The following is a 25,802-nucleotide window of genomic DNA, read 5'->3' as shown; positions in this document are numbered from 1 at the left end:
CTTGAATAGCTTGAATGGTACGAAAGAAAATTTTAAAAAAATGTTTCTAACGTTTATTAGTTTAATAGTTTGCTTTAAAAAATAATTTAACGTTCCGACTGCCTTTTAAGGTCTATGGAGGAGTAATAACATGAAAAATTTAAAATGAAAAATGAATCTTTTTAATTTGGAATTTTTTGTACAAATTATCCCCACACATGCCATACAAAGTACGAAGTGATAGATTTCGCTCCTAGAAACAAATCAATTGTGGCAAATAAGCTTCTTTCAACCAATTTGGAACGATTTCTAACACGGATTAAATCACGGATTTATATATTCCAGGTTGATAACACTTGCTTATCGCAAGCAAAAAAAGTATGTTGGTTATGTTTAGAAACGATATTGCCATGAACATAATTGATGAAAAAAGTCCTCGTAAAATTTTTAAAATTTTAAACTTTGCTCTCAAAAAATGTCCCGAAAAAAATGAAACCAATATACTTAGTCATTTTTATCTAGTCTTCATCATTGAAGTAAATCGATGGGTTTCTGTTGAGCATATTGTATATCAAAAAGGATAATGTATCTGTGCTTTTGAATTGCGAATTTTCGTGATTCTATATATTAAATTTATGTCCTATTACCACTATGTCCCCTAATTTCAAGTTTTTTGTTCTTAAGTATTTTACATGTGTGTTTCTGGATAAAAACCTAAGGTTACGAAGTAGGACAATAATTATAAATTTGTTCACTAATGCTAGTTTGTTCACAATGCCAAGTTTCATTGGATTATGACACCAGAAAGAGAGTAAAGAAAAACTAGTACAATCTAAGTCTAACAGAGAACGATTAAAATTAATAATTTGAAACGTTCTGCTCATGTAAAATTTTGACTGTGGATTCCACGGCAACCCAAAAGAGGAACTCGCCGATGAATACCAGGTCAGTGATTCTTCCATATTATTATGGGATTAAGATTTTCTCATAGATTTTTCTGGACTCCCCACCTCAAGTTTTTGGTATGTGATATCGGATTCCCCAAACACGCAGCGAAACAATAGATTTGGCTTGTGGGGAATCTTAACAATTTTTAAACTAAAATTTTTTCCCAGGATCCCTGTTGTGCATTTGAGGTACCAATTTTGAACCGCAATAATGGTTGATGACTTCAACAGTTTGCTTAAAAATTAACTTTTTTGCGAACTGTTTCAATCTATTGAACGAGGCTTCAAAGTTTCTATATCGCTTGAATAGCTTGAATGGTACGAAAGAAAATTTTAAAAAAATGTTTCTAACACTTATTAGTTTAATAGTTTGCTTTAAAAAATAATTTAACGTTCCGACTGCCTTTTAAGGTCTATGGAGGAGTAATAACATGAAAAATTTAATATAAAAAATGAATCTTTTTAATTTGGAATTTTTTGTACAAATTATCCCCACACATGCCATACAAAGTACGAAGTGATAGATTTCGCTCCTAGAAACAAATCAATTGTGGCAAATAAGCTTCTTTCAACCAATTTGGAACGATTTCTAACACGGATTAAATCACGGATTTATATATTCCAGGTTGATAACACTTGCTTATCGCAAGCAAAAAAAGTATGTTGGTTATGTTTAGAAACGATTTTGCTGTGAACATAATTGATGAAAAAAGTCCTCGTAAAATTTTTAAAATTTTAAACTTTGCTCTCAAAAAATGTCCCGAAAAAAATGAAACCAATATACTTAGTCATTTTTATCTAGGCTTCATCATTGAAGTAAATCGATGGGTTTCTGTTGAGCATATTGTATATCAAAAAAGATAATGTATCTGTGCTTTTGAATTGCGAATTTTCGTGATTCTATATATCAAATTTATGTCCTTTTACCACTATGTCCCCTAATTTCAAGTTTTTTGTTCTTAAGTATTTTACATGTGTGTTTCTGGATAAAAACCTAAGGTTACGAAGTAGGACAATAATTATAAATTTGTTCACTAATGCTAGTTTGTTCACAATGCCAAGTTTCATTGAATTATGACACCAGAAAGAGAGTAAAGAAAAACTAGTACAATCTAAGTCTAACAGAGAACGATTAAAATTAATAATTTGAAACCTTCTGCTCATGTAAAATTTTGACTGTGGATTCCACGGCAACCCAAAAGAGGAACTCGCCGATGAATACCAGGTCAGTGATTCTTCACCATATTTTTATGGGATTAAGATTTTCTCATAGATTTTTCTGGACTCCCCACCTCAAGTTTTTTGTATGTGATATCGGATTCCCCAAACACGCAGCGAAACAATAGATTTGGCTTGTGGGGAATCTGAACAATTTTTAAACTAAAATTTTTTCCCAGGATCCCTGTTGTGCATTTGAGGTACCAATTTTGAACCGCAATAATGGTTGATGACTTCAACAGCTTGCTTAAAAACTAACTTTTTTGCGAACTGTTTCAATCTATTGAACGAGGCTTCAAAGTTTCTATATCGCTTGAATAGCTTGAATGGTACGAATGAAAATTTTTAAAAAATGTTTCTAACGTTTATTAGTTTAATAGTTTGCTTTAAAAAAAAATTTAAACCAATCAATTCAAGCTGTGAATTCACTATGTTCTAAGGATTAATTTTCTGCTTGACAAAAATTTTTTCGCTCAGTAACTTGGTAGTCGAACAAATATGCAAGTCGATTCGAGCTATGAAAATAACTTGACGTGTTTCAAAATGTAATTGCTGAATAGCTTGCTTGAAGACCGTTAACTTTTCGCCAATCGATTCAAGCTATGAAAACAGGTTGAACACAGAGGCGAAGTTGAGCATTGCAAAACTTGCAATACAATTAAACCGTTGAAATAAAAGTTTTTGGATAGAAAAAAAAAGAAAAAGCCATTTTGTTGAAAAGTAGGCTGAACAAATTACTTGAAAAAGTCGAAAACTATACAACAAAGGTTACTTCTGTCTTGGACCAGGCTTATAAACAGCCTCAGCAAGAATTGAGAATTAATGACCGAGCGGCAAATTTTTTACGACCCATCCCTTCTGAAATAGGCAAAAATATCTCAAAAAACTCGCCTCAGAAACTACGCGACATAAGTTAACAAAGTCGATATAGCATAAGTCTATCCCATTTAAAGATAAACGAACAAATACAATAATTCAAAATCAGAGTTGGTAAATTTACAAACTACAGAATAATTTTCAGGTATAGTACTAGAAGCCCCTCTTAATGTACCTAATTGATTATTTTCATAGTTTTTAGTGCTGATGCAGGATGAAATGGGTAATTTAAAAAACTTGGTTTCACCCAAAATGTTAGTTGTTTCTCTTATAAAACCATTTATGAGTGAAACTATTTCATGAATTTGAAATTTGCGTAGGACAGAAAATTTTTTTACACACTTTAAGAGCTTTTAGCTTTCCACAACCTCATGCCTTGATTAAACCCTCGATATCAGATTCGACAGATATCAGAACCCTTGATATCAGTTTCATAATTTTTAAAAAAAAAAATTAGACGTAACAGCTGATACAATTGAGCTTCTCTGAACTCTTTCTTTTAAATAAACCCAAAATTTCAGGTTTGGGATTGCAGTTTTTGAGAAAATTCAAAAAATTTAAAGAAACGTTTTCAAAAATTAAATGTTTGACCTTTCCGAGTGCCATAACAATTTTGTGGAAAAACGTTTAGGCATAGCCGTTAATGCAAGCGAGTATGGCTCAAAATTTTTTTTTATTGATACAAAACCCCGCAAATCCTTCTCTCCATTAAACCTAAAATCTGAGATTAGAGAGGTTTTGTTTCAGAAAAGTCGAACAGCTTGAGAAACGGTCAAAAATCAAAATTTTACGTTTTTCCAAGGGCCATAATTTCTGTGGAAATTATTGAGGCGTAACCGCTGAAACAGGGGAGCTTCGCACAACCTATTCTATTCATTCAACCCAAAATCTCAAGTTTGGGAGGGTACTGTTTGAGAAAATGAAAAATAAATTTAAAAAATGGTCAAAATTTCCCCACATACTTTTTCGAAAGCTGTAAAAAATGGGCTACGGTAAAAAACAACTTTAGGCGTATAAACAGGCACACAAAGAAATTGGTGTTCTTTCCAACAAAAAAATTAATTGTTTCGAAAAAAATGAATATTTCTTAAGCTTTTGAAAAAAAATAGTAATAGAAAAAGCCACATCCCATAAAATTTCTTAAAACATATTTTTAGCACAGAGGCGAAGTTGCGCTCCATATACACAAACAAAAATATGACCAATAAAGCTACTGGAAAAAACTGAATGCATAAAACTTTGAGTCAAAAACAAGTCCAAAAAAAAATTAAAATTTTTCAAAAATTAATTCGAAAAGTTAGTTACTACCTCAAAAGAACTGAAAGGCATTTTTAATTGAGTTTGAGCAGCAAATGAAACTGAGCAGAAAAAGTGTAAGAAAAATTATTTATGAGAAAAAGTCTAGTTCCGGATTACAAGTTACTTGCTCTCGCAAGTGAAATCATCTCGAAATTACTTCGTTCTTTTGCTCAAAAACCATCAATTTGCGGGTCAATTCAAGCAATGAAAATATTTTCGAACTTTAGTGTTATTGCTTAAATGGTTGCTTGCAAAAACCACTTTTTTTAAAGATTCGATTTAAGATAAGAAAAATCTGGAATACTGTGAAGTGTTTTTGCTCAACTTCTTGCTTCTTGCTTGAAGAACTTAGACTTCTCGCGAATCAGTTCATAGTACTTCAAACATTTCTTAACCTAATTACTCAAAGCTTGGAAAACCTTTTAAGCTATGAAAACAACCTAAATTATTTCAAATTTTGTCGTACTTTAGCTTGGTTGAAACGTTCAAAGTTGTTGTGAGCCGATTTAAGCTAAGACAAAGTTAAAACTTTCCAAAGTTTTAATGCGCAATTCCTTGCTTGAAATAAGTTTTTTTTGCGATATAAATTAAGTAGAGATTAGGGAAATGATTCAGTGATTCTGCTAAATAAGTCAGTTAGATGAAAAACTGTTCGGATTTGATGAAGCGTGCTAATCACGAGCGTAATAATCGCATGCATACTAATTATGTTCCGATGAATCGACAAAGCAAAATTTGCAAAAAAATACGGGAAAATAATTGTAACTATATCACCTTCATCATTGGGACTCCAGAAATGGTATTCGGAATACTTACAGGCCCTGACTGGACTCAAGCATGGATGTTACCTCTACACCAGATGCGTTGAATGTTTGAATTTTTTTACGGGAAAAAATTTTTTCTTGCCGGAAAAAAGTCTAAAACCAGTTTGCTTATCGCATGGGTTCCAATAAAAGCATCAAACTCCCACTTTCATTTGAAATTTTCAAGTAGACAACCCGAAAATTCAATCATTGCGATTTGTATGAAGCTATTTAGCAAATAAAATTTCAACGTTTTAGGAAAACTGTTTCAATCTATTGAACGAGGGTTCAAAGTTTCTATATCGCTTGAATAGCTTGAATGGTACGAATGAAAATTTAAAAAAAATGTTTCTAACGTTTATTAGTTTAATAGTTTGCTTGAAAAAAAATTTAAACCAATCAATTCAAGCTGTGAATTCACTATGTTCTAAGGATTAATTTTCTGCTTGACAAAAATTTTTTCGCTCAGTAACTTGGTAGTCGAACAAATATGCAAGTCGATTCGAGCTATGAAAATAACTTGACGTGTTTCAAAATGTAATTGCTGAATAGCTTGCTTGAAGACCGTTAACTTTTCGCCAATCGATTCAAGCTATGAAAACAGGTTGAACACAGAGGCGAAGTTGAGCATTGCAAAACTTGCAATACAATTAAACCGTTGAAATAAAAGTTTTTGGATAGAAAAAAAAGAAAAAGCCATTTTGTTGAAAAGTAGGCTGAACAAATTACTTGAAAAAGTCGAAAACTATACAACAAAGGTTACTTCTGTCTTGGACCAGGCTTATAAACAGCCTCAGCAAGAATTGAGAATTAATGACCGAGCGGCAAATTTTTTACGACCCATCCCTTCTGAAATAGGCAAAAATATCTCAAAAAACTCGCCTCAGAAACTACGCGACATAAGTTAACAAAGTCGATATAGCATAAGTCTATCCCATTTAAAGATAAACGAACAAATACAATAATTCAAAATCAGAGTTGGTAAATTTACAAACTACAGAATAATTTTCAGGTATAGTACTAGAAGCCCCTCTTAATGTACCTAATTGATTATTTTCATAGTTTTTAGTGCTGATGCAGGATGAAATGGGTAATTTAAAAAACTTGGTTTCACCCAAAATGTTAGTTGTTTCTCTTATAAAACCATTTATGAGTGAAACTATTTCATGAATTTGAAATTTGCGTAGGACAGAAAATTTTTTTACACACTTTAAGAGCTTTTAGCTTTCCACAACCTCATGCCTTGATTAAACCCTCGATATCAGATTCGACAGATATCAGAACCCTTGATATCAGTTTCATAATTTTTTTTTTAAAAAATTAGACGTAACAGCTGATACAATTGAGCTTCTCTGAACTCTTTCTTTTAAATAAACCCAAAATTTCAGGTTTGGGATTGCAGTTTTTGAGAAAATTCAAAAAATTTTAAAAAACGTTTTCAAAAATTAAATGTTTGACCTTTCCGAGTGCCATAAAAATTTTGTGGAAAAACGTTTGGGCATAGCCGTTAATGCAAGCGAGTATGGCTCAAAGTTTTTTTTATTGATACAAAATCCCGCAAATCATTCTCTCCATTAAACCTAAAATCTGAGATTAGAGAGGTTTTGTTTCAGAAAAGTCGAACAGCTTGAGAAACGGTCAAAAATCAAAATTTTACGTTTTTCCAAGGGCCATAATTTCTGTGGAAAAAATTGAGGCGTAACCGCTGAAACAGGGAAGCTTCGCACAACCTATTCTATTCATTCAACCCAAAATCTCAGGTTTGGGAGGGTACTGTTTGAGAAAATGAAAAATAAATTTAAAAAATGGCCAAAATTTCCCCCACATACTTTTTCGAAGGCTGTAAAAAATGGGCTACGGTAAAAAAAAACTTTAGGCGTATAAACAGGCACACAAAGAAATTGGTGTTCTTTCCAACAAAAAAATTAATTGTTTTGAAAAAAATGAATATTTCTTAAGCTTTTGAAAAAAAATAGTAATAGAAAAAGCCACATCCCATAAAATTTCTTAAAACATATTTTAGCACAGGGGCGAAGTTGCGCTTCATATACACAAGCAAAAATATGACCAATAAAGCTACTGGAAAAAGCTGAATGCATAAAACTTTGAGTCAAAAACAAGTCCAAAAAAAATAAAAAATTTTCAATAATTATTTCGAAAAGTTAGTTACTACCTCAAAAGAACTGAAAGGCATTTTTAATTGAGTTTGAGCAGCAAATGAAACTGAGCAGAAAAAGTGTAAGAAAAATTATTTATGAGAAAAAGTCTAGTTCCCGATTACAAGTTACTTGCTCTCGCAATTGAAATCATCTCGAAATTACTTCGTTCTTTTGCTCAAAAACCATCAATTTGCGGGTCAATTCAAGCAATGAAAATATTTTCGAACTTTAGTGTTATTGCTTAAATGGTTGCTTGCAAAAACCACTTTTTTTAAAGATTCGATTTAAGATAAGAAAAATCTGGAATACTGTGAAGTGTTTTTGCTCAACTTCTTGCTTGAAGAACTTAGACTTCTCGCGAATCAGTTCATAGTACTTCAAACATTTCTTAACCTAATTACTCAAAGCTTGGAAAACTTTTTAAGCTACGAAAACAACCTAAATTATTTCAAATTTTGTCGTACTTTAGCTTGGTTGAAACGTTCAAAGTTGTTGTGAGCCGATTTAAGCTAAGACAAAGTTAAAACTTTCCAAAGTTTTAATGCGCAATTCCTTGCTTGAAATAAGTTTTTTTTTTGCGATATAAATTAAGTAAAGATTAGGGAAGTGATTCAGTGATTCTGCTAAATAAGTCAGTTAGATGAAAAACTGTTCGGATTTGATGAAGCGTGCTAATCACGAGCGTAATAATCGCATGCATACTAATTATGTTCCGATGAATCGACAAAGCAAAATTTGCAAAAAAATACGGGAAAATAATTGTAACTATATCACCTTCATCATTGGGACTCCAGAAATGGTATTCGGAATACTTACAGGCCCTGACTGGACTCAAGCATGGATGTTACCTCTACACCAGATGCGTTGAATGTTTGATTTTTTTACGGGAAAAAATTTTTTCTTGCCGGAAAAAAGTCTAAAACCAGTTTGCTTATCGCATGGGTTCCAATAAAAGCATCAAACTCCCACTTTCATTTGAAATTTTCAAATAGACAACCCGAAAATTCAATCATTGCGATTTGTATGAAGCTATTTAGCAAATAAAATTTCAACGTTTTAGGAAAACTGTTTCAATCTATTGAACGAGGCTTCAAAGTTTCTATATCGCTTGAATAGCTTGAATGGTACGAATGAAAATTTAAAAAAAATGTTTCTAACGTTTATTAGTTTAATAGTTTGCTTGAAAAAAAATTTAAACCAATCAATTCAAGCTGTGAATTCACTATGTTCTAAGGATTAATTTTCTGCTTGACAAAAATTTTTTCGCTCAGTAACTTGGTAGTCGAACAAATATGCAAGTCGATTCGAGCTATGAAAATAACTTGACGTGTTTCAAAATGTAATTGCTGAATAGCTTGCTTGAAGACCGTTAACTTTTCGCCAATCGATTCAAGCTATGAAAACAGGTTGAACACAGAGGCGAAGTTGAGCATTGCAAAACTTGCATTACAATTAAACCGTTGAAATAAAAGTTTTTGGATAGAAAAAAAAGAAAAAGCCATTTTGTTGAAAAGTAGGCTGAACAAATTACTTGAAAAAGTCGAAAACTATACAACAAAGGTTACTTCTGTCTTGGACCAGGCTTATAAACAGCCTCAGCAAGAATTGAGAATTAATGACCGAGCGGCAAATTTTTTACGACCCATCCCTTCTGAAATAGGCAAAAATATCTCAAAAAACTCGCCTCAGAAACTACGCGACATAAGTTAACAAAGTCGATATAGCATAAGTCTATCCCATTTAAAGATAAACGAACAAATACAATAATTCAAAATCAGAGTTGGTAAATTTACAAACTACAGAATAATTTTCAGGTATAGTACTAGAAGCCCCTCTTAATGTACCTAATTGATTATTTTCATAGTTTTTAGTGCTGATGCAGGATGAAATGGGTAATTTAAAAAACTTGGTTTCACCCAAAATGTTAGTTGTTTCTCTTATAAAACCATTTATGAGTGAAACTATTTCATGAATTTGAAATTTGCGTAGGACAGAAAATTTTTTTACACACTTTAAGAGCTTTTAGCTTTCCACAACCTCATGCCTTGATTAAACCCTCGATATCAGATTCGACAGATATCAGAACCCTTGATATCAGTTTCATAATTTTTTTTAAAAAAATTAGACGTAACAGCTGATACAATTGAGCTTCTCTGAACTCTTTCTTTTAAATAAACCCAAAATTTCAGGTTTGGGATTGCAGTTTTTGAGAAAATTCAAAAAATTTTAAAAAACGTTTTCAAAAATTAAATGTTTGACCTTTCCGAGTGCCATAAAAATTTTGTGGAAAAACGTTTGGGCATAGCCGTTAATGCAAGCGAGTATGGCTCAAAGTTTTTTTTATTGATACAAAATCCCGCAAATCATTCTCTCCATTAAACCTAAAATCTGAGATTAGAGAGGTTTTGTTTCAGAAAAGTCGAACAGCTTGAGAAACGGTCAAAAATCAAAATTTTACGTTTTTCCAAGGGCCATAATTTCTGTGGAAAAAATTGAGGCGTAACCGCTGAAACAGGGAAGCTTCGCACAACCTATTCTATTCATTCAACCCAAAATCTCAGGTTTGGGAGGGTACTGTTTGAGAAAATGAAAAATAAATTTAAAAAATGGCCAAAATTTCCCCCACATACTTGTTCGAAGGCTGTAAAAAATGGGCTACGGTAAAAAAAAACTTTAGGCGTATAAACAGGCACACAAAGAAATTGGTGTTCTTTCCAACAAAAAAATTAATTGTTTTGAAAAAAATGAATATTTCTTAAGCTTTTGAAAAAAAATAGTAATAGAAAAAGCCACATCCCATAAAATTTCTTAAAACATATTTTAGCACAGGGGCGAAGTTGCGCTTCATATACACAAGCAAAAATATGACCAATAAAGCTACTGGAAAAAGCTGAATGCATAAAACTTTGAGTCAAAAACAAGTCCAAAAAAAAAAAAAAAAAAATTTTCAATAATTATTTCGAAAAGTTAGTTACTACCTCAAAAGAACTGAAAGGCATTTTTAATTGAGTTTGAGCAGCAAATGAAACTGAGCAGAAAAAGTGTAAGAAAAATTATTTATGAGAAAAAGTCTAGTTCCCGATTACAAGTTACTTGCTCTCGCAAGTGAAATCATCTCGAAATTACTTCGTTCTTTTGCTCAAAAACCATCAATTTGCGGGTCAATTCAAGCAATGAAAATATTTTCGAACTTTAGTGTTATTGCTTAAATGGTTGCTTGCAAAAACCACTTTTTTTAAAGATTCGATTTAAGATAAGAAAAATCTGGAATACTGTGAAGTGTTTTTGCTCAACTTCTTGCTTGAAGAACTTAGACTTCTCGCGAATCAGTTCATAGTACTTCAAACATTTCTTAACCTAATTACTCAAAGCTTGGAAAACTTTTTAAGCTACGAAAACAACCTAAATTATTTCAAATTTTGTCGTACTTTAGCTTGGTTGAAACGTTCAAAGTTGTTGTGAGCCGATTTAAGCTAAGACAAAGTTAAAACTTTCCAAAGTTTTAATGCGCAATTCCTTGCTTGAAATAAGTTTTTTTTGCGATATAAATTAAGTAAAGATTAGGGAAGTGATTCAGTGATTCTGCTAAATAAGTCAGTTAGATGAAAAACTGTTCGGATTTGATGAAGCGTGCTAATCACGAGCGTAATAATCGCATGCATACTAATTATGTTCCGATGAATCGACAAAGCAAAATTTGCAAAAAAATACGGGAAAATAATTGTAACTATATCACCTTCATCATTGGGACTCCAGAAATGGTATTCGGAATACTTACAGGCCCTGACTGGACTCAAGCATGGATGTTACCTCTACACCAGATGCGTTGAATGTTTGAATTTTTTTACGGGAAAAAATTTTTTCTTGCCGGAAAAAAGTCTAAAACCAGTTTGCTTATCGCATGGGTTCCAATAAAAGCATCAAACTCCCACTTTCATTTGAAATTTTCAAATAGACAACCCGAAAATTCAATCATTGCGATTTGTATGAAGCTATTTAGCAAATAAAATTTCAACGTTTTAGGAAAACTGTTTCAATCTATTGAACGAGGCTTCAAAGTTTCTATATCGCTTGAATAGCTTGAATGGTACGAATGAAAATTTAAAAAAAATGTTTCTAACGTTTATTAGTTTAATAGTTTGCTTGAAAAAAAATTTAAACCAATCAATTCAAGCTGTGAATTCACTATGTTCTAAGGATTAATTTTCTGCTTGACAAAAATTTTTTCGCTCAGTAACTTGGTAGTCGAACAAATATGCAAGTCGATTCGAGCTATGAAAATAACTTGACGTGTTTCAAAATGTAATTGCTGAATAGCTTGCTTGAAGACCGTTAACTTTTCGCCAATCGATTCAAGCTATGAAAACAGGTTGAACACAGAGGCGAAGTTGAGCATTGCAAAACTTGCAATACAATTAAACCGTTGAAATAAAAGTTTTTGGATAGAAAAAAAAGAAAAAGCCATTTTGTTGAAAAGTAGGCTGAACAAATTACTTGAAAAAGTCGAAAACTATACAACAAAGGTTACTTCTGTCTTGGACCAGGCTTATAAACAGCCTCAGCAAGAATTGAGAATTAATGACCGAGCGGCAAATTTTTTACGACCCATCCCTTCTGAAATAGGCAAAAATATCTCAAAAAACTCGCCTCAGAAACTACGCGACATAAGTTAACAAAGTCGATATAGCATAAGTCTATCCCATTTAAAGATAAACGAACAAATACAATAATTCAAAATCAGAGTTGGTAAATTTACAAACTACAGAATAATTTTCAGGTATAGTACTAGAAGCCCCTCTTAATGTACCTAATTGATTATTTTCATAGTTTTTAGTGCTGATGCAGGATGAAATGGGTAATTTAAAAAACTTGGTTTCACCCAAAATGTTAGTTGTTTCTCTTATAAAACCATTTATGAGTGAAACTATTTCATGAATTTGAAATTTGCGTAGGACAGAAAATTTTTTTACACACTTTAAGAGCTTTTAGCTTTCCACAACCTCATGCCTTGATTAAACCCTCGATATCAGATTCGACAGATATCAGAACCCTTGATATCAGTTTCATAATTTTTTTTTAAAAAAATTAGACGTAACAGCTGATACAATTGAGCTTCTCTGAACTCTTTCTTTTAAATAAACCCAAAATTTCAGGTTTGGGATTGCAGTTTTTGAGAAAATTCAAAAAATTTTAAAAAACGTTTTCAAAAATTAAATGTTTGACCTTTCCGAGTGCCATAAAAATTTTGTGGAAAAACGTTTGGGCATAGCCGTTAATGCAAGCGAGTATGGCTCAAAGTTTTTTTTATTGATACAAAATCCCGCAAATCATTCTCTCCATTAAACCTAAAATCTGAGATTAGAGAGGTTTTGTTTCAGAAAAGTCGAACAGCTTGAGAAACGGTCAAAAATCAAAATTTTACGTTTTTCCAAGGGCCATAATTTCTGTGGAAAAAATTGAGGCGTAACCGCTGAAACAGGGAAGCTTCGCACAACCTATTCTATTCATTCAACCCAAAATCTCAGGTTTGGGAGGGTACTGTTTGAGAAAATGAAAAATAAATTTAAAAAATGGCCAAAATTTCCCCCATATACTTTTTCGAAGGCTGTAAAAAATGGGCTACGGTAAAAAAAAACTTTAGGCGTATAAACAGGCACACAAAGAAATTGGTGTTCTTTCCAACAAAAAAATTAATTGTTTTGAAAAAAATGAATATTTCTTAAGCTTTTGAAAAAAAATAGTAATAGAAAAAGCCACATCCCATAAAATTTCTTAAAACATATTTTAGCACAGGGGCGAAGTTGCGCTTCATATACACAAGCAAAAATATGACCAATAAAGCTACTGGAAAAAGCTGAATGCATAAAACTTTGAGTCAAAAACAAGTCCAAAAAAAATAAAAAATTTTCAATAATTATTTCGAAAAGTTAGTTACTACCTCAAAAGAACTGAAAGGCATTTTTAATTGAGTTTGAGCAGCAAATGAAACTGAGCAGAAAAAGTGTAAGAAAAATTATTTATGAGAAAAAGTCTAGTTCCCGATTACAAGTTACTTGCTCTCGCAAGTGAAATCATCTCGAAATTACTTCGTTCTTTTGCTCAAAAACCATCAATTTTCGGGTCAATTCAAGCAATGAAAATATTTTCGAACTTTAGTGTTATTGCTTAAATGGTTGCTTGCAAAAACCACTTTTTTTAAAGATTCGATTTAAGATAAGAAAAATCTGGAATACTGTGAAGTGTTTTTGCTCAACTTCTTGCTTGAAGAACTTAGACTTCTCGCGAATCAGTTCATAGTACTTCAAACATTTCTTAACCTAATTACTCAAAGCTTGGAAAACTTTTTAAGCTACGAAAACAACCTAAATTATTTCAAATTTTGTCGTACTTTAGCTTGGTTGAAACGTTCAAAGTTGTTGTGAGCCGATTTAAGCTAAGACAAAGTTAAAACTTTCCAAAGTTTTAATGCGCAATTCCTTGCTTGAAATAAGTTTTTTTGCGATATAAATTAAGTAAAGATTAGGGAAGTGATTCAGTGATTCTGCTAAATAAGTCAGTTAGATGAAAAACTGTTCGGATTTGATGAAGCGTGCTAATCACGAGCGTAATAATCGCATGCATACTAATTATGTTCCGATGAATCGACAAAGCAAAATTTGCAAAAAAATACGGGAAAATGATTGTAACTATATCACCTTCATCATTGGGACTCCAGAAATGGTATTCGGAATACTTACAGGCCGACTGGACTCAAGCATGGATGTTACCTCTACACCAGATGCGTTGAATGTTTGAATTTTTTTACGGGAAAAAATTTTTTCTTGCCGGAAAAAAGTCTAAAACCAGTTTGCTTATCGAATGGGTTCCAATAAAAGCATCAAACTCCCACTTTCATTTGAAATTTTCAAATAGACAACCCGAAAATTCAATCATTGCGATTTGTATGAAGCTATTTAGCAAATAAAATTTCAACGTTTTAGGAAAAGTCAGAATGATTTGGCGGGTTCGTACTCACAGTCACAACCGTGTTTTCTATGACGACAATTTAATAGCAGTTGAGCTCTAACGGAAAACCGCTGATGTCTTTACAAAAATCTAGATGTAACTTAATCGGAAACCTTGTCTCATTAGTTGGGTTCTTAGTTGTTCATATCATTTGGCTAATTCACATTTGTGCAGCCGTTTGTAAGTCTTTTATTCAATTGCTGTGTTTTTGCTGCTTGGAGCATGGAAAGAGAAAAAGTTTGAAACTAGGACAACAAAAAGAGTATTGGATTGAATAGTTAAATTGAAAATAGCGATTCAAAGTGTATAAAGAGAACATTTAACAAAAAATGATCCTCCAAATTTTAGCAACTTAATCAGAAGGCCAGGTCATAATTAGGGAAAGACGAAAATATTTAAAATAGTCGTAAAAAGCACCGCTCTAGATACCGTTTTTATACATATCAACACAACAACACAGGAACTTAGATAGACATTAAAAATGCGTATTTAGCTGTGAAAACATCAACAGAAAAAAGGATATTCAATTTTAATGAGCATAGAAACTTCGGGCTATGGCAGGTGACAAAACAGAAGTCATCCTGTACGCTCTACTCGTCTAAATTTAAACTTGAAAACTACCGCTTTTCAGTTTTTCAGTGTGCTCTACGCGAATCAATAGCCCAATAGTCTAACCACTTTTTCACCGAAACTGAAATTTATCAATAATACCAGTCGATAATAGTGTACAGCCGGTAGTTGAAAGAATATTATTGGGATTTGTCGGTTTAGATGAAGCACTAAATGGTATAACTTTAAGCATTGCAGGCAAAAGTCAAACTATATTATTCTTTGAGCATTTAACTGGTTATTCAGCTAATCGTAATTTAATTTCCAATAATTAGTTTTGATAGGAAAGCATAAAATAAATTTTGGGGATAGGGGTTGGTTTCTGTGAGGTAGGGGAGTTTGGGCCATTTAAGCTCCGCGAGGTAGACTTTAAATTAATGCTGGAAAATTCTTCGTGACAAAAGGACCGAACGACTAAGTTATCATTTAATCCGTCACTTTTGGACAGCTTGAAGGATGTTTGATTGGTTAGAAAATTTCTGCCAATCGCCCCTTTTGTCGTGTGAACATCCTCCAATGAATGCGACTACATTATGCATCATTTTCATATGAGAAAAAAATCGAAACTGAGGATGTCTAGTCGACCATTTCTTCACTTGACGCCATTTTATTCTTATATCAATATCCGACGCCATTTGCATTTCACCAATAAAATCAAACAAAGCAATGTTTGGTAGCACTATCCAAATTAAGTGCTTTACTTTAAATACCGTGATTCTCAAAATGTCAAAAATACGCATCCGAATTCGTTTTTATTATTCAGTGCAAAATTGTTTCTGAGTCGACTAGATTTCCTTTGTTTCAGATAAGGAACAAATATCTGAAATTTCATAGTTGAGTTTGTCAGAGAGTATTTTTAGCTCAGGTCTAATTGGTACAATAAATATCAATGTAACAGATATCTACCAAAGCAGATCGAGTTGTTTTCCTTTGCCCCAAATACTGTTTCTCCTTTATACCACGAATGAGCTTTATAAATTTAACTATTTGTTCACTTCATTAGTTGAATTTTTCGGAGGGTATATCACATTTCAGCTTAGTTCTAATCGGCACAATAATTATCTACAGCAGATTGAGTTATTGTCCTTTGCCCCGATTATTTTTTGTCCTTTACCCCAACCAAGCTAACATTTCAGCTTAGTTCTAATCGGCACAATAATTATCTACAGCAGATTGAGTTATTGTCCTTTGCCCCGATTATTTTTTGTCCTTTACCCCAACCAAGCAGAACTCTTAAGTTAAATACTAATTGATATGACGCAAACGAAACTAGACTGACAGCGAATTAGATAAGCAACTAATAAGAAATACAGCTTTGGAACATTCACATTTCGCTTTTAAACAATTTCAAATAATATATATATTTTTCGGGTTTACTGACACAAAATGTGAATGATAGCTAAGACCCAAAGCTATCTTTCTCAGTTCCTTGTCTATTGACTACGAAGATCAACTAGCATGTTGAAATGTTACAACATCGAGTGGAAAAGTATAAGGTCGCTTTGAAGAATTACCGGATCCAATATGGATAAATATAGTCTCCCACCCCCTTCCCCCCATGTCTCTAGAATAAAAGTTATCAAATTGCACCTGCTAATTTGAGCAGCAAACTGGCTCAATTATATAATCCAACCAATCAGATCGTAGAGTTTTCTATGCTATTCCGCGACAAAAACGACATCAAAAAATAGTTCAACATTCCCGAACTTGAGGAGCTTGGGGTGGGGTTGAGAGAACTTGAGATGAGAAAATATCTTTCAGTCGATTAGTTATCAATAAAGGCACAACACCTTTTGCATCAAAAATCTTCGAAATAATAATTCAGTGGAAAATAAGTGATTTCAGATCCAAACCTTCAAACTGCATCGTAATAAAAATAAAACATACTTTTATATGTTTTCTTTTTTACTTCATATCTCATTTACAATAATATAAATTAATTTTATAAAGCATTTAATATTTTACATTTTACTGGCACTCTTTGTTTTTTCTACAAGACAAAAGAGCTAGTCACCCAATTGGTCTAGAAAAACATCAATCAGAGAAAAAGAACAGTTTTTTTTTTGCTTGGAATCGCAAGTTAACAGCTACAGCTGCATTTCAGATTTGCTGGGCTTTTTGTGAGCTCACACAATTTACACTTTCAATGAAACAAGTCGCTTCAAAACAGTTTTTGGCTATCAAAAAACTCATCGTCAAAAAACAAACGAATTACTTTTTCGGCCAAATACTACGTCGGCTTAACTTCTTCGCTGTTTACTTTTTGTTCATTCGTGCTTGTTTCCTTTTTCAATTCATTAGGGTTGGTCCCATTGTCACTCGTGTTCGAATTGTGGTCGAAAATCTCGCCCAGCAATTGAGGCAAGGGCTCCCAGTTCGACTTATTGAGCTGAATGCCAAAGAGGTACTTGCGGTGCTGGAAGCTTATAGATCTGAGTCCGACCAGCTTAGAGAGGAGGTCTTGCATTCGGTTTGCATTAGGCACACTGTTCAATTGGCAGAATAGCTGCAGAGCGTGCAGGTATGGCTCCTGCGATTTCATCACTTGCTGCTGACACTCATTCGAAAGTCCGTTTCGGTCTAAACACAATTAAGTTAATATCCAATTGTTGTCAAAATCACCATTCTAAAACATAACCAACAGAAAGTTGGTTAAGAGTCAATAAACGCAAAGAAACTGAAAAAATACTACAAATTAAACAGGGGCACAACAGTGGTTCGCCGTGATGAGCTGCACAGCTCTTGTGTTGGCCCTTTCCCCCGAGGATTAATAGTCTTAATCTTAAAATTTTGAAAAAATATGAACTTTCAGCTCTCTGAATTTATGACCGCAACTATTTTGATAAAATTAATCCAATTTGAGAAAACTGGATTAATAGGTAAAATTTTTTATTTCGATGAGCAATCTGATAATTAAATTCTATTTTCGAAATAAGACGTTGATCACGTTTTTAGTGATTTTTACACATTTGCTGTTAGATAGTGGAGTTTGCCTGCCTTTCACCAATGGAATGAAGTGAACTTTAGAAGAAATCAAAAGTCAAACCGCAAAAAAAGTAAATTTGAGTCTGAACAACAAATTTTAAAACTTCCTGAAAAAAAAACGAAAAAAGAAAAAATCATCGCGACCTATACAATCGCGTCCGTATATGAAGTACTTTCAATGACTTTTAAAAATGACAAAATTCTGGAGGGAGCAAAGTTAGAATTTTCTGTACCCATATTTTGATTCTTTTTTCCTTACTGACTCTCCGCAAACTTTTCCTAAAATTTTTCTCGGCAACTGGGATTTATAAGTTTTTTTTGGTCTATAGAAGTCCACTCGAGGTCTCTTGTGCACATTAGTGGATATGGTTAGAAAGTAGTTCGCTAAGCAACTGGGATGAAGGGTTAATTCAGATTTTCAAAAATTTAGATTTAATTTAACTTTTTCTTACCTTGGAAATATACATCTTAGAACATAGCCAACTAGCAGTTGGAAAAAAGTATTGAACGCAAGGAAACTGGAAAAAAACTGACTTGTTTTTTCAAGAGCCTACAACTTTTGAATTTCGAAACTTTTGAATTTCAAACAAAAAATCAGCAAGACCTATATAAGAGTACTCACTACGTTCATTACTCTTAAAAACATGAGCTAATATACAAGCCTGGTGATAGTATGCAAATAGCTGTGAGTAGAGCGAATTCTATGTCGTGTAGACTCATGAGTGCGAGCTGTCTCGCAAACTGCCACATCTGAGTACCGAAGCCATACTTGAGCAGACCGTCCTCCATCTGCTCATGAGTTGTCCAATGGCCTGTGGCCATCAGGAGTCTGTCGGTGGCCACGTCGAAGTACTGCGCAGAGTTTATCATCAGCACCTACAGCACACAACACAGTCCATTTCTAATTTAGAGAGTTGCAATAGCTTTTAACAAACTTATCGGACAACCTTTTCAACTTTTGAAGGTTTCAAACAACCTCATGGCAGCAATTCTTCCTGAAGAACAAAACATCTCTACAGGCATTGCAGACCGTTGTTGAATGAAAAAAGAAATATTCAATTGTTGTCTTGAGCTTAAGCAAAACCTGGACGTCACCAAAAAAGCGCAATCCTGTTGCATTGATCTTTCGAGAGTTCAACGCGGTTTTGACAATTCGATTGCTATTTCAACGCCCTTTCACTGTCTCAAGGTCAAAATCATGGTGAATGTCAAGGAGGCGGAACTGATCCAGACAATGAACTTACTAGAGAACTAGCGTGTAACGCACCTCCGGTGCTTCGAGTTTTTAACAAATTAAAAAACTACTGATATTGGAAATAAGATCTGCATCCTTTGAGTGTACTCTGACAGCACCCAATTACAGGAATGGTAATTTCAAATTTTGTAAACCTTTATACTTTGAAAAACCATAAAACTGTGAAATTCTTTGAAACATTTTAAAAAGACTTCAAAAAAGCCACATCTCGGAAACTAAAAGCAAACGAGCAGTCGCATTGGAATGCAAAATTTGTAACTTCTCAGAGTACTTTCACAAAATCCAGCCACAGCGTTGGGAATTTCAAATTTTGAGAAACTTCAAACTTTCTGATTTTTTTTGAAAAAACCATAAAAAACATCATATCTCAAAAACAAAAAAACTTGAGCAGTCATATTGATAGGCAAGATTCGCAACCTCTGAGAGTACTCCGACAGCCCCGAACTACAGGGTTAGGAATTTCAATTTTCAAAAAAAAATTAAATTTAAGTTTTCTGTAAATTTTTTTTGAAAAAACAATAAAAAAAGTCATATCTCAAAAACACAAAGATTTGAGCAGTCACGTTTGGAGGCAAGATTCGCAACCCTTGAGAGTGCTCTGACAGCCCCCAACTACAATGTTAGCAATTTAAACTTTGAAAAAAAAATTTTGATATAAATTTTCTGTAAAGTTTTTAAAAAAATCACAAACATCATATCTGGGAAACTACAAAGATTTGAGCGATCACATTTGAAGGCAAAATTTGCAACCCCTGAGAGTACTTCGACAACGTCCAATTGGTGGGTTGGGAGCTTTAAAATTAAAAAAAAATTAAGTTTTCTGAAATTTTTTGAAAAAAAATCACAAAAAAACATATCTCGAAAACTTCAAGGATTTGTGCCGTCAGTTTTTGAGGCCAAATTAGCAACTCCTGGAAGAGCAATTGAAGAAAGACTCAATATAGAGATGTGAACTTCAAATTTAGTTTAAAAAATATTTATAACTAAGTTCTTCGAGCAATTAAAAAAAAGGCAAGCGTCATATCTCGGAAACAAAGAGCATTTGAGCACAAGATTTGCAACAGATTTGCAACTTTTTTTATCTAAATTTTTTAATCTAAATTTTGAGAAATTTTTGAAAAAATTATAAAAAACGTCATATGTCGAAAACTACAAGGATTTGAGAAGTGAGATTTGGAGGCAAGATCCGCAATCCCTGAGAGTACCCTGACACCACCCAACTACAGGGTTGAGAATATCAAATTTTGGGAAACTTCCCAAATTCAAGTTTGCTAATTTCAAAATTGATAAAATAATCCTGACGTCAAACTGGAAAATCGAAGAAAAATCTTAACCATTGCAATGTACGATATAGCTTAAACGTGAAAAAATTCTTTCGTTAAACATGCAAAAATAATACTTTGAAAAAACTTAAACGTGGTGAGATAGTGAAGTTCGCATTTAAATAAATAATAGATTATGAGAGACAGTAAAGCAAACAAAGCAGGATCAAGGTACACAATTAGAAATTTATTAGCCGAACAATGAATCACAATTTGTTACAGCAGTTAGTCTTAATTTCGTTCGATTTAAGGGCAAGCTAAAAGAAACTATTATTTGTTTACCGCCAAAATGCCTTCAATTGGTTTGTTTGACTCGTTATTAAGTTCTCTGTCTAGCCCAGACCCGTCTTCTTGTCATTCACCAAAAATTTTTCAAGAATTTCAGACGTTGTCCGATAAATTTGTTCAAAACTATAAAATTTCGAACAGTCAAGTAATATGCTTTAACAAGAGAAAATGATCTAGTGTCTATCAACGTCTGGAACAAAAACTCGAACATAAAAAGTTGCGATCTGGTCCACAATTATCATTTTCCGGTGCTTGAAGCAAAAGAAAAAGTAATATTATCAGACACGGTGGTTTCAAACAACCTCATGGCAGCGGTTCTTCCTGAAGAACAAAACATCTCTAAATCTGGACCGATTTTTCATCGAATAAATGCTTTTAGCCAACATAGTCTCAAAAATAACAAAAAAAAACATTTAGGCTTTACGACAAGGGTTCATATATTAAAGCAGTCATCCAAAGTAATCGCTGAGACATCTAATACACTTTCAACCAGCAACCTTAACACACTTAAAATACCTAGGCTGTAAAAAAAATCGGCGACACTTGCAGAAAATGTTGCGTCACAGTTTACCCTACCCCCCCCCCCCCCCCAAAAAAAATGCACCCACTTCTACTTTGCAACGAACTCCACTCACCTCGATGCATGCTGGTTTGACTAGTCTGATCTGGTGCTGCTGGTCTAGCAGGGAGAAGTTGTGCAGTCTCTTTGCCAGCTGGATCACACTCTCCATGCAGATGCGAGTCAAGTGTGTCATGTGCTGGAACTTCATCTGGCGTTGTCTCTCCTGCGGAAGACATGTCAGTCCAGGGTCTCCAGTCCTGCCGGGCCATGGCTGAAAATACAAAACAACAGTAAACAAAGATGTCGTACACAAATATAGTAAACAAATTGCTGAGTAAGTAGACCAGAGCGCTCCAACCACGGTCATTTCAGTAAACAAACACAAAATCTGTTGATTTTTTTCAAGTAAAAGGTATTAAAACATATCCAATAGAAGATTGGAAAAGAGTAATGAGCGCAAGTAAAAAACACTGAATTTCTTGAAAAAACTTCAACTTTCGAATTTCAAAGAAAAAATAGATGCCCTTAACGCTCTCCGAATTTCTAAAACAATTTATGATTGGCACTTTTTCGATAAAAATTAATCCAATTTGAGAAAACTGGATCAATAGGTAAATTTATTATTTCCCTCTGGAAATTAAATTCCATTTTCAAAATCTGGAAATTAAATTCCATTTTCGAAACTAGAAGTCGATGACGTTTTTCATGATCTCTTAACTTTCGCTGTTCGATAGTGGAGTTTGCCTTGCTTCTAACAAAGGATAAATTGAACTAAAAAGAAATCAAAAATCAAACCACTTAAGCCAGAACAATAAATTTAAGCCAGAATAAATTTTAAGACTTTCTGAAAAAAAATCATCGCGACCTATATAGGAGTCTGATCTGCGTTAATCGGCTCTTAAACATGAACAAAATTAGGCAAGCTTCCAATTTTCTCTACGACAGGACGTATTTAACCAAGAAACACGAAAGTTGATAGGTCGCAAGATTAAAGTCATGCAAAAATCTATTTCAAGATAACTTTTCCTATGTTTCGTAACACATACATCTCATCTATAAAACTTTCTTCAATCAAGGTTAAGGTACAAAAAAATACAAACAAGCTGGGCTGCGCTCCGCAAACACTAGCGCGACCACGACAAAAATCAGCTCTATACAGTGCAATAAGAAAAAGTAGTAAAAAAATCGGATACGACTAGGATTCGATCTGCGACATAGATATTATGAGTCTCACACACTAACCACTCGGCCACTGACGCTTAATCGATCACAAGCACTAGCCACAAACAAAGCAGAGAACAGATGCTATGAAATTTCCAATGTGATTATAGCAAAAGTGCCACCAAATAATGAACACTTTCCACTTATAATTAACACTTATATTTGCGAGTTAGGTTGGAAAAAGAAGGTTCGTAGTAATAAAATACGCTGATAGCTCTTGTACAAATTTGAATATGAACAAGTTTTTCAAATATCACTTTTTAATTTGACTTCTTTAAAAATTTCAAACGTTCGATTTTCAAAGAAAAAATATTGCTAATGGAACGAAAGATACCACTGTACTACAAAAAATATCCCAAATTGGTCTTCAACCCCCTTAACTTCATGACAGATGATCGCAGGTGGAATGTCTTTTAAGTTGTAGCTCAGGAAATAATATCGCTCAGGGGGTATTAAAACTGCTTAAGAAAGCAACTTAACAAGTTCATTTTGGTCAGAAGCAAAATAAAACAGTTGCTTTTGTCGTTTTGATCAATTCTGTCAGTTTATATAACAATTGCAATAGCTTGTATTAAAATGCTAAGCATCGAATGTACTTCAGCGTTGGTTTATATGCATATAATGCATTAAAACAGAACGTGGAAACAACAAAAATCAGCGACTTTAGATGCAAAAAGTGACCATATTAAAGAACACAAGAGATTGCTTGTGCAAAAAAGTACCAAACAGGAACGCTTTGGCTAAGTGATCAAATTCCTACCAAGAGCTTCCGATGAAACAATTGCTCTATTGATTCTCTTGCAATCAAATGTGTCAAGTGGGATATTACCTATTTCTTAACATATATGGCATTCATACACAGAGGCGGATCTAAATTTTTCTCGAGGGGGACATATTTTCAATTTACTTTTGGTCGGCCAAATTGATTTTCCGAGCGCTCCCAGAACACTATAACGACCCTATTTAGACAAAATTTACTGCGCCTCAAAAAACGAGTCGAACAAAGGGTCAAAAAGGCCGTTTTTGCGCACTTTTGGAAAATGTTGACCAAAAACTCGCGTTTTTTCGGCGCACGCTCCCCTTCAAAATTAGTATACATTGGCGCCAGAATTCAGGTTTCGACGACCGATAATGGATAATAAATACCAAAGGGGAATTTTTTGGAATACCAAAGATGTAGGGGGGATAAATACCACCCCCCCCCCCCCCCCCCCCCCTACATCTACATCCGCCCCTGCTCATACATATCCCCGTGAAGCGCTTATTTGCACCAAATTTGAACTTATCATGCAAAAATCTTGTGCGCTCGCGTAGGGGACGGAGGGAGGTAGAGGGTGAGGGTGGGGGAGTTTGTCGATGATGCAAAAGGGAGACATGTAATACACGTACTGGTAACAAGTTGGTCTTCTCTGGTCCAGGCATGCCGACTGACCATCTGTCTCTGACTAGTTTCAGCACCAATTCCACCTCCGATCCGCTCAGTCCACACCGGGTCAACTCCGCCTCACAGTCGTACAGGGGCGGCAGCTTGAACACCGGCACATCGCCTGCGCCTACACACCGCACACAACATCTTCGCGAAACGAAAAAGAGCACGCCGATAATTCATCGCAATTATTAACACAGCCAACAATGTGAAAGTGTGAATGAACAAAAAAATAAATGACAATTTTTCGGGGCTTATGCGCATAAAGATCTTTGAATTACAAGACAGTTTTACTATGTTTTGATTGAATTAAGCCAATACGAGAAAAAGAGCGGGCGATTTTTCGCACTGTTCGCATGTTTTTTTTTATCAAAGTGCACAATTTGACTTCTGTTTAGAAAATGATATTGAAACAAACCTTTTTCCTGAAAAACAAACAAAAAACCACACGATCCAAACCTTTATAAACCATTCGTTCATCAACATAAAGATAGCATTTGCATAAGTAAATGCGCCGAGATATTATCACTTACTAGCTGACGACGGCAACTTCTGCATGCCTCCCGTGCCCGTGGCCGCATACCCTCCGATCGAATCTTGTGATGTCGTAAAAAGAGGGTGGGGTTGTAAACCTGCCCCTCTATCGACTGTCGTGGGTATTTGAGAGGAGTTTGGCGTGGGATTGTGCATGGCGAACATAGACAGCCCGGTTGGAATACCCATTCCTCTCCCTCCCGCTCCTCCGCCGTCTAAATTATGTTGGGGGTGTGATGATGAGCTTGAGCCCACCACTGATGCTCCAGAGTGGCTGGCTGATTTCGTTTTCCGCTTCGCTTGCATCGATCGACATTGCTCAACTGACATCAGACCTGCGAACACAGCAAATTTAGAATTTACACCATGCACCATCAGCATCTATGTTGCATTCAGTATAAAATCAGGGAGAGGATGGAGAGGCTCGATTAAATGCTGTTTCCACTTTTGAAGTTTTTACGCGTAACTTGTCTTCTTAAACAACATATGAATAGCATATATGTGTATGAATGCACTTCTGTACCATAAGCGCATTTTTAGAGTTTCCTTAAAAAATCAACACGACCTATATAAGCCTCTTGACACAGCACATCAGCATGGCTTTTGAGCTAATCACTACTGCTAAAAATTGATGAAGTGATAAAAACTAACAAATCTAAAAACGGTGTAGAAAAACCAAGTAAAAAAATCAGCCGTAGATTTCATTAAATATGAGATGCCCCAGAGGTCACTTCTAAAACCATTCATTATGTAACATTCTGAAAACATGAATAGCATTCCGAGTTGTGTTTGTGACAATAGCTATTCACCGATGACACTATATGCGTTTCTTTAGTTCAGATAAGTTAAATGATCATAATGGCTGGAACACATCTCCGATAATGAAAACGAATTTCAAACACAGAAGCAAAACTGCGCTTCGCAAACACTAGCGGGAAAACGACAAAAAGCAGCTCTATAAAGTGAAATAAGAAAAAACAGAAATAAGCCTCGAATTAGTAACAAGCAATTGCTGTGCGACGAATTTGAATCAGCGACCTCAAGATTGAGAGTCGCACGCCTTTCCATCTCAGTCACGGACACTTACCGACCGTTAACACTAGCCAAATTAAAGCAGATGACAGGTGCTATGAAATTTCCAATGCTAAAGTTTGTGATTATAGCAAAAGTGCCACCAAATGAGCAATTTGATTTGCGAGTTAGGTTGGAAACAGTATAGTCACACTAACACACTACAAAATCGACTAAAAAAATCAAATATAATGGCTCAAAATCCGATGCAAAAGTTCTTAGTCAGATCGCCACAATTGCATG

The 25,802-nt window shown here is 34.2% G+C and overlaps 2 protein-coding genes across 2 annotated transcripts in view; one reads left to right on the top strand and one right to left on the bottom strand.

Moving 5' to 3' along the window:
• LOC134854907 (mpv17-like protein) overlaps window positions 1–25,802 on the top strand; it is a 518,847-nt gene that overhangs the window by 84,877 nt on the left and 408,168 nt on the right. The gene's annotated exons all lie outside the window — the stretch shown is intronic.
• Window positions 16,577–25,802, bottom strand: part of LOC134854476 (uncharacterized) — a 30,146-nt gene continuing 20,920 nt past the window's right edge. The window contains exons 4-8 of the mRNA XM_063870737.1: window positions 24,488–24,823; window positions 23,918–24,081; window positions 21,381–21,578; window positions 18,543–18,756; window positions 16,577–17,475 (exon numbers count right to left, since the gene is read on the bottom strand). Of these exons, the coding sequence (XP_063726807.1) occupies window positions 17,126–17,475; window positions 18,543–18,756; window positions 21,381–21,578; window positions 23,918–24,081; window positions 24,488–24,823 (1,262 nt within the window). The 3' untranslated portion in view covers window positions 16,577–17,125. The remainder of the gene's footprint in view (window positions 17,476–18,542; window positions 18,757–21,380; window positions 21,579–23,917; window positions 24,082–24,487; window positions 24,824–25,802) is intronic.

This window comes from Symsagittifera roscoffensis, chromosome 9, assembly GCF_963678635.1.
Source record: "Symsagittifera roscoffensis chromosome 9, txSymRosc1.1, whole genome shotgun sequence".
Taxonomy (NCBI): Eukaryota; Metazoa; Xenacoelomorpha; order Acoela; family Convolutidae; genus Symsagittifera; species Symsagittifera roscoffensis.
This window is presented reverse-complemented; position numbering and strand designations above follow the sequence as displayed.